Source organism: Bombus fervidus, chromosome 12 (genome assembly GCF_041682495.2).
Source record: "Bombus fervidus isolate BK054 chromosome 12, iyBomFerv1, whole genome shotgun sequence".
Lineage (NCBI taxonomy): Eukaryota > Metazoa > Arthropoda > Insecta > Hymenoptera > Apidae > Bombus > Bombus fervidus.
The window spans coordinates 7,191,319-7,204,419 of record NC_091528.1 but is presented as its reverse complement, the minus strand read 5'-3'; the positions used below and the strand labels follow the sequence as shown (position 1 = coordinate 7,204,419).

The following is a 13,101-nucleotide window of genomic DNA, read 5'->3' as shown; positions in this document are numbered from 1 at the left end:
GAAATTTATTTGAAGGTATCGCACTTTCATTGTTTCTAAGATAATTCTCAAACTACCGAAGACTCATAGCCATTAAAAAAAATTCAAGTTGAAAAAAATCTATTTTAAGATACTTGCATATAGTGATGGCCATTTGTGTACGTAAGACCGCTTCGTAATTTTAGAAAATAAACAGGATTAATCTTTCCTATAGATCATTTTTCACAGATCAAACTCGATGGTAATAGTATCATGTGGCTCTATAGTGTAATTTTATTTTTTGGATCTATTACGTTTTTAAGGCATGTCCATCTGTATAATGTGAATGAAAATGAAAAATCAAAATGATTCAAAAATTGTTCCGGCTACAATAATGGACTATATATCGATGGTCAATTTTAGCAAGCATGTATAATATGTGAATGAAAATGAAAAATAAAAATGATTCAAAAATTGTTCCGGCTACAATAATGGACTACATATCGATGGTCAATTTTAACAAGCATGTATAATATGTAACATATAACGTAACAACATGTACGATAAGCGTGACAATCCATTGTCTTATCGCGCTGCAGGTAGAAATCTACGATAATTAGCGCACTTAACCCGTGTCCCCTACGCGAAACGAGGCCGATCGTATGAAACGAGGTCAATTGTAAAATCTTGTACTCGAAATTCAACGTTTCCCCTACTATCCATTGATGGTAATGATTAATAGTCATATCATCTTCAGTGATGCAAGAGGCTTATCTGAGTGCACGCGTTAGAAGATATCGATGCCGCAGTATTTCTGATCCGTCGAGCGTTAACATAGTAGAATTCTTTTCTTTGCCCAAAACGGATCGTGACTGAAAATTTTTGCTTGCTTGACGTTCTATAATTTGACGTTCAATTATATAATTTGTGTGTTACGTATTGTAAAAACTATGATCGAATACGTGATATAATTTGATCGGTATAACTCATGTTGATAAAAAGAACAGTTTACTCTTCTTTTTCTTATACATATACTTTCTTTTTTTTATTTTTTTTTTTTTGTGTGTTTGAAAGAAAGTTATCGTTTGAAAATTAAACCATATGTTGTGCGAAATTCGGCAATTAGTTGACTTACTCTTATCTGTGTTATCTGGTATCGAAATAAGCAATTATTGTCCCACTTATCAGTTGCTTATACGAGTAAGGTAACCCCGCTTCTGCAGAAATAATTGCTTTTTTTTTCGATCACAATGCGTTAGTTATCTTCATGCCAGTTAGTAACAAACTGCGCCTGACAAAGAAACTACATTTCTGTTGGAAATATGTCTGGGACCATAAATCCCGGGTTTGAGGTATTTTATATTTAGTTTCTTCTGTTCAATTATTTCAAGTATTTCAGATATTTTATACTTCATTTCTTCTATACAATTTCCTATTATTTTCTATAATTCTTTCGCTAAAAATATTTCCTCTTACATTAATTAGTTAATTTCTGAAAAGTATTATCGTAAGACGTTATTTCCGTATTATAGAAAATATTCTATTGCATCGATATTTCAACTGAGAGTGATTAGTATTCCTCAGGCGATTATTTTTAGCACGTTTCTCCGTTTTTACAGAGTAACGAGTTTAACACATTCGAGATTGGACATCTGACAAGCGAGGAAATGACAAGAAACGTGGTATGCGCGCTTGCGTCTCTTCGTTTGTAATGACAATGATAAAAGATTGTTAAAAGAATGTTATTGTTCAGTGAGATAAATTATTGCTTAAAAGTTTCGTCAAGTGTTTATCAATGATAGTCATGTTTCTCGTTATTTAGAGTACTAGCGAAAATTGTGCAGAATTTTTTATATTTGTATTATTATTTTCGTTATCACTTTGACTATGAAATTTCTGTTTGCTCTTTCAGGAAAGGGCAGAAGATTCAACTGGTTATTTGCGTGCAGGACGCAGTGCCTTGAACAATTTTTATTCAAAACATCAGTTACTGTTCAAGTGTCTGTATTTGACTGTACTAAATGTTGTTGTACTAATTTATCTTGTTTCTGCCACATTATACTGGAAAAAAAACAGTGAGTAATCGCGATTCTGAAAATTTGATTATTTCGTTATTTTCATTTAATCCAGACTTTTATCAGATGACGAGAATTACTTCAATTGGTGCGATGGTTACGGACTGCTAATCATCTTATTAGTGATCACTTATGGCGGACTTTTTTATCATTACTTAGGGCACTTAATTCTCGGATATTGTTGTCGTCCATTCAACAACGTCGTCAAAAATCTCAACAAAACAAGGTAAAAATCTACTAGATTTAATAAATGCATGATCGGCGATGTTATCAATGATTCAATTAATCATACCGAATGTTTGATTTCTATTTTTGATAGATATGGCAGCATTATTACTCAGACGGTAATTTATGCTTGTTTCTTAATTGGAATCGTAGCATTTCTCATTATTGACACTGCTAATTCGAGGGAGAGATTAAGGAGTGGACTTGGGATCATTATATTGCTCGCTATCGGATACATATTCTCCAAACATCCTGGTCGCGTAAGTAAATCACATGTCAAATATTATAAAATTACAATTTAATACGCACACTATCAATTCGATAAACTATCGAAATTTTGCATCAAATTGTATTTTATCTTCACTCTGAGTAGATTACCAAACAGGTATCTTGAGATATAATGACGAGCGTATAAATAGAATACTTATTCCTAAATTCAATAAGTTGTATTATGAAAGTTCCATTTCTATCTTTCCCCTTTAATGTAGCATTTGAAAATTCTGTTTTTTATGTTCTAAAGCACTTTAAATATAGAACGACCTTTCATTTTAAGTAATAACGATATTGTAATGGTGCAGATATGATGTATTTAAAGAATATGTAAATGTGTAACAATACTTAAAATGCACATGAAATGCAAAAACGAACGAAACATTCGAAGTAAAGTATTCGTTATAGTATCTAGTAAGTGAAACAAATTTTTATTTAGCTTCCGATTCTTTATTTGTATTCATAAAGGTACGAATCTGCACAGAAATTCGCAATCTAATTATAAAATATAATAGTTTGTATAAGAACGCTTCCCATTTATATGCTCACCGCTATTAAAACAAACGTTTAACATTACATGTTCTATTTCACATAAAAATCGGAAAAGTTTGACCAAGAATTGATATTTATTATCTTTACAAATTTAGGTCAAATGGAGGCCCGTTTTGTCTGGATTGATTCTACAATTTCTCTTTGGTCTCTTCTTAATTCGATGGCCCTTGGGTCGATCTATTTTCCAATGCCTCGCTAACAAAGTAGAGGGGTTCTTGAACTTCGCCAAGAGCGGTGCAAGCTTCATTTACTCCGACAAATTAGTCACCGATGGTGTCTTCGCTTTCAGCGTCAGTGAATTCCCTCTTTTAGCCCGCAAAATAAATTATCCTCGCTAACTAAAATACTTTATATTTCAGGCGCTGCCTGTGATCTTTTACTTCAGCTTCTTCATCCAGATTTTCTACTATTTAGGTACCATGCAATGGTTCATTTTCAATTTAGGTAGAATACTACAGAGTGTCGTGGGAACTTCGATTTGTGAATCAGTAACATGTGCTGGAAACATTTTTCTTGGAATGGTAGGAAGGTAGACCGGTATTCTTTTGGATATTGTGACTGTATATTTATTTTCAGACGGAGTCACCGTTAATGATCAAACCTTATTTGAACAAACTGACTACCTCGGAATTGCACACCATTATGTGTTCGGGCTTTGCCACGGTGTCAGGTGATTAAACAAAATGTTCAATGAATTCCCTTTATCGAGAAGATGCTAATTATAATTTTTAGGAACCGTTTTTGCCGCGTACATAAAGTTTGGTGCAAATCCTGCTCATCTGATAACCTCCACTTTGATGGCAGCACCAGGAACTCTCTGTTACTCCAAGTTATTTTACCCGGAAACCGAGAAGATCATGGTCACTTCCCATAACGTTAAATTAGAAAAATCGTGAGTTTCTTTGCAATATGGTGTACTATGGTGATAGCACTCCAACGAAATGTTATTTATCATGGAAAATTTTATAGGAAGGACTCCAGTTTAGTCGATGCTGCGAGCAAAGGAGCTGTGGCAGCGATTCCTCTGATTTTAGGCATAATCGCTAACATTGTCGCGTTCGTGTCCTTTATGGCGTTGGTCAACTCTCTGCTCTCTTGGATAGGGTCACTGGTTGGTTACGAAGAATTGACCTTGGAAGTGAGGAAACATTAAAATACTTAGAATAATTTCATTCTTTCTGTTTTGCTGAAAGTTGGGATCATTCTTTTCTAGTTGATCCTATCGAAAGTATTCATGCCACTTAGTTGGATCATGGGAGTGCCCTGGGATCAATGTGACGACGTGGCTACTCTCATAGGTCTGAAGACTGTGGTTAACGAGTTTGTGGCCTACGAAACTTTAGGAAAGTATAAGGAACAAGGTCGAATTTTTGGTAGAACCGAGGCCATTGCTACTTTTGCGATTTGTGGATTTGCGAATCCTAGCTCAGTGGGAATCACCATGAGCATGATGAATTCTCTAGCTCCTGATAAGAAGGAATCTGTGGCCAATACTGTCGTGAGAGCATTCGTGGGTGGCAGCATTATCTGTTTCATCACTGCCAGTATTGCTGGTAAGATTTGGAAGATCATTTTTCAATTAAGATTTTCTCTACTGATGAACTTCCATTTTCAGGAATGCTGATATCCGATGACTATTATTAACAATGAGTGATCATATTGCCATGGATCATGACTGACAGTCTAATGATCACCACAATATCTATTGATTACTCAACTATCAAAAAACGCCATTAGTTTATCGTCTTGTAAAATATTGTAAATAGGTAGGTCAATAAGAAAGACTTAGTTTCCTCGACAGACTTAACTGATATTATTGCACAATATTATATTATAACATAAATATTAAAATCGACAAATAACTCCCAGCGGCTACATCGAGTTCTTATAAATCACACTAAGTAAGTTTTGAATAAAATGATGTAGTACGATTAACATGAAAACCTAAGCTAGTGCATTTTGTACATTTTCGGTGATCATAAATGCGATCGTGTATAATAATAAGTAAAGAAATATCACAAAAGACATCGATATAGTTGGAATTCAATGTATGGGATTGGCAATGATTCACATCTTGGATGTGGAATGTTTGTGTTGTGTACTTTCTCGAACAACAAGAAGTAGGTGCAATATTATACGTATCCTAAATGCATTTTTATGGTAAACTGTGAAGTTGATGAACATCATAGAGATTATGTGTTCGATTGAATACATCCGTGGTTACCTCCAACATTTTTGGCAAAACATCGACGTTTCTTTGAACGTCTGTACCACAAACCTAAAAAAGAGATATGAGAAGAATGATTAAAATCCAGAATGATCTATTATTTTTATATAAAAACATAAATACCTTTCTGAATAATAATTCTCTGGTAGGCATTGTATACATGGCAACCACCGCTGCCTTTCTGACTACCCATGGATGGTGCTTAGCTAATGTTTTATTGTAAGCATCCTGGCAACAGCTGGATGTCTTATCACTGTCCGACAATTCTCCCAATTGTCTTAAAAACTCTCTAATAAAATCTACAAATTCAGAAGATATTAGTGAATAGAACACAATACATCCTTGCAGAGAATTTTTCATACATTGTAATACCTAATCCTCTATGAAGTCTCAACAGCGTTCGAGCACCGTTTGAGTGATCTCCTTTGTCCAAAATCTTGTTTTCTTTCTCATATTCTATCATAGACTTTATCGTGGTATAATTCCGGTCATCTTTGTTCATCAAATCATTCAATACCTGGATCTTTTCCTTCAAGTCAGAGGATACAAAGCCAAAAACACTGCCCATCAATTGAAAAAATCTGCAAACAAGAAATAACATTACACATATGTCACTCTCAAATGAAAACAGATGGTAGGAAATATTTAATGACAGTCATTTGTAAATTTAGATCAATAAAAGATATTACACGAATTGTAATTAAGATATTACACTATGCATGTCATTGATATTGCGACAATAATTCAGGCTTAGGAAGAAGTTATAAATGACCATTAATTAGATGCAAAGTTTACTTTCAGCTGGTTATAGGTTATAGCTAATAGAAAACACAATCTCTTGCCACCTTACTTGTAAAGTTCATTGTAGGCATCCAAATAGGCTCTGAGGTCAATATCGTCATCTTGTAAGAGCGCTCGATCAAAATGATCGTGAACTAGTCTAAGATCAAAATACAGCAGTTCGGAGCCTTCCGCCATTTTCGCGTTTTTGTATCAGGCACAATAAATGACGACTAAACTCATTTGCCACTTGTTACTTGCCACGCAGGTAAAATTTACATCACCTTATCTGATCAAAGATAACATATTAATTAAACACAGTTTTGCTTTTATGCGTTCTGTTGCTAGTGCAAACTGAGATAACGAAACGAGGATAATAAACCGAGCTCTAGAAGTCAATTATATCCTGCTGTTAGACTGGATATCAATAGTAGTTGATTGTCAATGTCGATAAATTTTAGTCTTTATGTATATTGAAAATTTAGATGAGTGGAGCTATACTTGAAACATTTAGATACTTATAGGAGATGAACTTCATTTATAAAAGTGTCATTTTGATAAACTTTATTTTCTAACCTAGTGATTATGGTATCACATTCCGCATAAATTTTAGGTTTAATCCTTCAAACCGTAGAGGAAATTACAAAATATCTTTCTTCGTATCATAGGTATTTCGGTTCATTGAATATAAAATTTCTTTAGTTCTATCACAACTAAAATACAAAATAGATGTGACATGTAATAATTTATCGTACACAAGATTATCGATTCCTCAGTAGTAGTAAAAGCAGAGAGATAGAACGTGAATCGTTATAGAACCAAGCGCATCCTGGTGGGTTAATTTTGAAATTAAAATTTGAAATTAAATCTTATTGAATCATCTTTTTGGTTAATTTCCTTGATAACTCATACAATGAGATTTCAGAAGCACTTTAACCTTGATTATTGCTTCACCTTAACATAATTTGTTCTTTTTATATCATACTAAAATATGCCATAATATATACCATTTATTGTTTTAAGATAAGGGTAAGGAAGATAGAAAAGCGCGTTGCTCGGTAAGGTAGGAAACGTAACAAAAGTTGAACTCGTAAATGTAATTAAATTATTAGTACTTTAATTTTAATACTCTATTATAAATTGATAGGTGTAATAATGTTGCAATATATGAACGTAACTCGATTTTTGAATCGTTACCTATCAACGCTGTAATCGGTAATTGGTAAATCGTTTACCGATCGTGGTTTCTTCACAGGTTTCCAAATATCTCCACGTGGGTCGCAGTACACTGTTCCTTTGTTCTCTCTCCAATCTAATTCAACAGCAAACGAATGACCATTAAACATTTCAAACTTGCGCTACCGCATATTCGTTCTCGTGAAAGCAAATGAATAGAAAACTCTGAAGGAACATGTACTTTGATAGAAAAATCTTCATCTTCCTTCTTTTCAATCTTCTCCTATCTTTTTATAATATCAAGGAAAAATATTTTACAATTTTATCATTGCTACGTTTTATCAATTGAAATTGGCAATTCGCTAAAATTAATTAATTTAATAATCGTCTATAATTTCCACGACTATAAACCTTAAGATAAGTCCACGGCAGTAATTAGTATTGACCATTACGTAATCGGTTACGCATACGAACAATAGCGTACGAACAAAAGAGTTTGAGAATCTGACTGACACATAGATATACGTTGGTAACTGGTATCCCTGGGGGCGTTAAATAATTCACCGCAGCTGGGACTGAGGGTTAGGTAAGAGGCGAAGCTTGTGGGAGGGCGAAGGAGGCGAAGGTTGAAGGGCCGATCAAATATTCACGTCTACTTCAACGCGGATGGAGCTAAGCAGCGTCGAGTATGGAGAACGTAACCGAGAAAACAAGAAGCAGCAAAATCGAGATTGACCATCTCTCATATCCTTTTTCCTTTCCAAAAACCTTCGCGCTGCTTACGAATCACCGAATTCAGAAATCCAAACATTCCGGTCTATGCCATATGTCTTAGCCTTTCTTTTTTTACGACGGTTACCCGTATTCAGTCAAGTGATCTCACGGGGATTCAACTCGAACGACCAATCACGCTGAGGCGCATAAAAATGTGTCACTGGGGTGCTGTAACGTCCGCCGTCGAAGCTTGACAATAGCGATTTCACCAATCGTCTTGATAGTTGCCCGCGATGTGCCACGAATTTGGTCAGTTTCAGCGTTTTTTCCCTTCTTCGTATATCATTCGTGTAAGTGGATAAACGTTCCATTGTAAAGGAGACGACGAGGTTACTTTTGAAAATATCCGATTTTCTGACGGATCCTCCATGATGCGTCATAAATCCTGTCTGAATATTGTCTATTATAACAGTCAAATTTTTAGAATGTTGTTTTATCGTCAACTCGACGATTGACCTGTTCTTTACTTCTTCAACTCATCCACTCCTCGAAAAAGGCTCTTTCTTTGAACGCACTCCATCCACGAATTCGATGTGTTTCAACGTTTCTCCTTCTTTGTAACTCATCCTGACTTTGGTAACTATCCTGTTGTTTAGCCTTTCTCCCCATACAGCTGTTGTGTTCATGCTTCGAAAAAAGCCTAATTTCTTACATAACTCATCTATGATGTGCCACTAATTCGATGCCCTTCGATATTTCTTTTCTCAGTTGCAAATGCAGAGAAGTCCTTTGCTATAACATAAACACGCTGTGGATGTTGTTCTATCGTTGATTCGATAATCGTCCGGTTATTTACTCTTTCACCCCATTCAGTTCCGGTGACCCCTTGTAAGAAAGTTGATCTTTCAAAGGCAACATCGTCCGGATGAAGGGCGCCAGAAAGAATTGGTCAACGAGGCGTACTCCGCTCCTAATCATCATTCTAATTATCCCGGTAACCCAATCCGGTGTTCGTGTCGCGCCTTGGCTTCTTGCCTCCATTCCCTCCTCAAATTCTCGATTCTCTCGTCCCAGTCCGCACCCTGTCTAACAAATTTTCTACCCTCCCAAGCCGAGCGTCGGTCGTCTCCTTCTTCGTCGATCGTCATCGTTCCCTCTTGCTCCAATATCTAGCTTCTTCTCTTTCCTTTCAAGCTGTCGGTTCCTCGCGCTCCTTGGTCCCGCGACGCGTCTCCTCTCTTTTCTTCCGTCTGGAAGTCTAGCTGCGGGATTGCCGACGACCGCCCATCTAAGTTTAACAATTAACGGCCGACTAGGGAAAAATAAATTAATTGCGAACTAGCGCCGCGTGTCAGAAACACGCGGCCTAATCTATTGGACAGACCAGAGGCATTTTCTCCGGCCCTGTTAGACAGACTTCCGAATGCCCACGCGTTGAAGATACGCCGCCGAAGAGAAAGCGTTTTGTTGCGCTTTACAAACTAGTGATCGATAGTAAAAGGAAGCAAGAAAATAGAGGAAATAGCCAAAGAAAAGACAATCACATGTGTTATCAAAGTCAACGTTCCGAATAGTTTCACTTGTACGTATATCCATCGCTTCTTCGGTTTTAGTTTCCCACGTATAAAGCTATTTTTGCGGGTTTTGGGTAGATTTAGATTAGATTCGTTAATTAATAAAAAGATAGTCGCAGTTTATACAGAATTTTGTGGAGTCTTATTATTAGTATTAATCTAATAGAACTCCGGTCTAAAAGAACACAGTGTATATGTATAGTATTGTAGTATCGCGGACCAGAAAGCCTAAAAATATCAGGTAAACCATAAACATTCTCGCGAGCCGAAGCGCCGACAGGTTCATCAATGTGTCGTCGGTCCTTTAGCTGAAGAGTTTCGTGGAAAAAAGGCTTATGTGACTCTGGCCACGAGCGGTTGCGTAACACGTGCGTGGCGAGACTAAGACAAAGGGACGAAAGGGATGCTAAGGCAGAAAGACAAATTCACAGGCAGTGTCAGTGGAGAAGTCAGAGAGTGCGAGTTGCGTTGAGAGAGTGGGCGTTGGATCCGTTGTGACGAGAGTTGCAAATTAATTATTGAGTTGTCTAAAGTATAGTACGACGTTATGATTAGTTCATGTTAAATAACCATCGTTTCCTGTCTAATCAATATCTGTATCAACCCATTCTTTGTAGATAAACCATCATTAGATTAATTATTAAGTAGTATTCCCGATACTACAGTATCAAATATACTTTGTCGTCTCGCAAGTAACGTTTTTTTTTTTTTATTGACTATTTGTTTAAATTTTTACAATTTGTCCAGAAGGACATTTGGTAAAATATTATAGCTTAAAGAATAAAAATATAGCATGTGGATGGTTACCCCCAGCGGGGTTCCATCTTCCAGGTTGCCTATTGCATCTCTATTGCGAGGTCTGCGGGATGCTTCCTCTTCAGTCTTCTTTCTATTGTGGTTTTGTTTGTTTCAGCAACCAGCTGGTTTGGGTTTTTTTTTTTTTATTGATTGTTTGTTAAATTTTTACAATTTGTCCAGAAGGACATTTGGTAAAATATTATAGCTTAGAGAATAAAAGAATAAAAAAAAATAATAAAAAATAAAAAAATTAAAAAGAAATAAAAAATAAATAAAAAAATAAATAAAATATAGCATGTGGATGGTTACCCCCAGCGGGGTTCCATCTTCCAGGTTGCCTATTGCATCTCTATTGCGAGGTCTGCGGGATGCTTCCTCTTCAGTTTTCTTTCTATTGTGGTTTTGTTTGTTTCAGCAACCAGCTGGTTTGGGTGTGCTGCAAGTCTTTCTTTATACCTTTTTGCGTATCTAGCGATTTCCTCTTTGACCGTTGGAATTTTTAGATCTTTTCGTAGGTCTTCATTTCTGACGTACCATGGAGCGTTAACTATTGTCCTTAAAATTTTTGCTTACTCTATTTCTATTTTGCTTATGTGACTCATTGCTGCCGTCCCCCATAGTGGGACTCCGTATGTCCAGATTGTTTTGATTATTGTCTTGTATATATTTAGTTTATTCATTATGCTTAATTTAGATTTTCTATTGATTAACCAGTACACCTGTTTCCTTTTTGCACTTATTCTGTTTATTATTGATTTTATATGGTGCTTCCATGTAAGATGTGTGTCTAAATGTATTCCTAGATATTTGACTTGCATTGTTTGTGCTATGTGGGCGCCGTTCAGTTGGATATCTGGTGTTTTTCCTTTTCTAAGTGTAAATGTTATGTGGTTGCACTTGCTGGTGTTCGCTTGTATTTGTTTGTTTTCCAGCCATTTTTCTATTTTTGTAATGTGTTCTTGTAGTAGTGCGACGGCCGTTCGCAAGTAACGTGACCGCTGGTTTTCGCATACTAAATGAAAATAAAACAATTACCTCTTCTGTTTCTATAACTTTTTATCGTATCGTTTTCTATTAAATTTTCTAGTCCAATTTTATAAAACTCCAGACTTTCAGACTCGACTCTCAGACTGAACAACCGCATCGCTTATAGAACCAATCGAAGAAAACTATGTATCAGCATAGTAGCGTTTTGCGAGTGGGAGAGCGACTGCTGAGAAGTAGAAGAAACACGAAGCCACGGTGGCTGGGCGACAGACACCCTTACGAATCTTTTCTTCCCTCACAGTCTCCTTTTGTTCCGGTTGTCAAGGCTGACAGAGAGTGCAAGCAGTCGGAGACGAGGTATTTGTCATACGTCGATAGGCGTCAGGATTGACATACTCCGCGAGCGTGAAACGGAAGCGACGTTTGGGGCGGCGACGATTGAAGGGTTCCGAGGGGAAGACAGATAAATATTTGAGGAATTTGTCGTCGCGGAAGACGTCGGCATCGGGAGACCTATCGCTTGTTTACCAGCTCTGTAAAAAAGGATTTCAGTCAATCCCCGTATGCTGAATGTACGAGGGAGAACTGCGGCGGGTAGGGGTTGCTAACGTAATTATCGTGAGAAAACACGATCTTTTCCAATCCTATGTTACGCGAAAATTACGCTATTATACTAAGAGACACCGTTTTATTCAGATTTCGCTTTGTTCTTAACCCTTCAATCAAAATACTGCAAAGCGTAGAATGTGTGACAATGCCGTAAGTGTAAATCAAAGTGTACAGTGGCTCGTAAAAGTATCCGAATGCTCGTAGAATCCTTTCATGAATATATTATGTGCGTTACGCAAAATATTTTGAAAATGTACAGCTACAGAAGTTACAAATAAAAGATACAAACGACTTACTTTTAGAAAGTGTGTAAAGGCGGTAAGGCGATAAAGGCTGTGAGCGGTTTTATTATATTTTCGGTAGGAAACAAGAGAATCGTAAAGAATTACCTACACTAGGGTGGAATAAATTTGAAACGGATCGATGAAGTATAAAAAGATAAATGAATCACTAGTTGGATCACTGCATCGATCGGCTTTCACAGAAAACTGTGAACGCTATAGCACCTGCGATTCGAAGAGGCAGGAGGGAAACAGATCGGCTCGTTTCACGACTGTCGATCGAGGGATACAGTTCTACGGTACATGTACGTCGGATGTAACGGATCGAGCGCGAAAAGCCCAGGTAGCCGGCGTAAAACGAGCCCGGGAAGTTCATTAATGGATTAAGAGTGCTGGGATCGATACGATTAGCGTGGCGCGCGCGAGCTAGAGCGAAGCAACACGCATCGAAACTTAAAACCGGTTTCCCCGGTGCCGATCAATTTTTCGCGTCGCGGCGGTGGACTCTCGAGTCTCTTGATTTATGGAAAACACCGGAAGTCGCCATGCTCTCTGCAGTAGCTGATATTATCGGCAGAGATAGATAAATCTGGATTATCAAAGGATTCCCTTCGCGGGCGAAGACATACATTCGGGGGTGAGGGTAGGACACGGTAAACGAGAATCGTGCGCCGCGCCGTCCTGACAAAGGAAAAAGAACGAGCAAGGCGATCTGTCAAACAAAGTCTATGAATACGTTCGCTGATATACAGATGAAGCTTTTGAAAGTCTCTGTTTGGCTAGCAAACGAATTTAAAGTACCTCCTATCGTACAATGGTGTCCAGAAGTATTAGGACGCCTGCTGGGTGTGCACGAAACGGCGACGATTAATCCA

The 13,101-nt window shown here is 37.1% G+C and overlaps 2 protein-coding genes across 4 annotated transcripts; one reads left to right on the top strand and one right to left on the bottom strand.

The window, feature by feature from the left end:
* The first annotated feature begins 420 nt into the window (after nucleotides 1-420).
* Cnt2 (Concentrative nucleoside transporter 2) lies at nucleotides 421-5,622 on the top strand. 2 transcript variants are annotated; one of them, XM_072013666.1, is made up of 12 exons: nucleotides 421-1,310; nucleotides 1,578-1,640; nucleotides 1,871-2,033; nucleotides 2,100-2,259; nucleotides 2,353-2,518; nucleotides 3,176-3,370; nucleotides 3,440-3,601; nucleotides 3,657-3,750; nucleotides 3,813-3,972; nucleotides 4,050-4,218; nucleotides 4,294-4,633; nucleotides 4,696-5,622. In XM_072013666.1, the coding sequence occupies exons 1-12, from the start codon at nucleotides 1,281-1,283 to the stop codon at nucleotides 4,722-4,724; spliced, it is 1,731 nt and encodes a 576-aa protein (XP_071869767.1). In that variant the 5' UTR covers nucleotides 421-1,280; the 3' UTR covers nucleotides 4,725-5,622. The 2 variants fall into 2 exon arrangements, with proteins under 2 accessions (XP_071869767.1, XP_071869768.1); XM_072013667.1 differs by lacking the exon at nucleotides 1,578-1,640 and having other exon boundaries at nucleotides 423-1,310.
* LOC139992642 (ceramide-1-phosphate transfer protein) lies at nucleotides 4,870-6,768 on the bottom strand. 2 transcript variants are annotated; one of them, XM_072013669.1, is made up of 5 exons: nucleotides 6,664-6,768; nucleotides 6,158-6,376; nucleotides 5,680-5,888; nucleotides 5,431-5,606; nucleotides 4,870-5,358 (listed from the first exon to the last, which is right to left on the bottom strand). In XM_072013669.1, exons 2-5 carry the CDS (start codon nucleotides 6,283-6,285, stop codon nucleotides 5,236-5,238), a joined length of 636 nt encoding a protein of 211 aa, XP_071869770.1. In that variant the 5' UTR covers nucleotides 6,286-6,376; nucleotides 6,664-6,768; the 3' UTR covers nucleotides 4,870-5,235. The 2 variants fall into 2 exon arrangements, with proteins under 2 accessions (XP_071869770.1, XP_071869769.1); XM_072013668.1 differs by lacking the exon at nucleotides 6,664-6,768 and having other exon boundaries at nucleotides 6,158-6,482.
* Between the last annotated feature and the right edge of the window lie 6,333 nt (nucleotides 6,769-13,101).

What these genes read in the sequence shown, in the direction of transcription:
- Cnt2 (XM_072013666.1), top strand. Translation starts at nt 1,281, where the DNA reads ATGTCTGGGACCATAAATCCCGGGTTTGAG. An exon ending in ATGGTGTCTTCGCTTTCAGC is followed by an intron (nt 3,371 to 3,439) that starts GTCAGTGAATTC and finishes TTTATATTTCAG; the next exon opens with GCGCTGCCTGTGATCTTTTA. An exon ending in GAAACATTTTTCTTGGAATG is followed by an intron (nt 3,602 to 3,656) that starts GTAGGAAGGTAG and finishes ATTTATTTTCAG; the next exon opens with ACGGAGTCACCGTTAATGAT.
- LOC139992642 (XM_072013669.1), bottom strand. Translation starts at nt 6,285, where the DNA reads ATGGCGGAAGGCTCCGAACTGCTGTATTTTGATCTTAGACTAGTTCAC. An exon ending in GCCTACAATGAACTTTACAA is followed by an intron (nt 5,889 to 6,157) that starts GTAAGGTGGCAA and finishes TCTTGTTTGCAG; the next exon opens with ATTTTTTCAATTGATGGGCA. An exon ending in GAGACTTCATAGAGGATTAG is followed by an intron (nt 5,607 to 5,679) that starts GTATTACAATGT and finishes CTGAATTTGTAG; the next exon opens with ATTTTATTAGAGAGTTTTTA.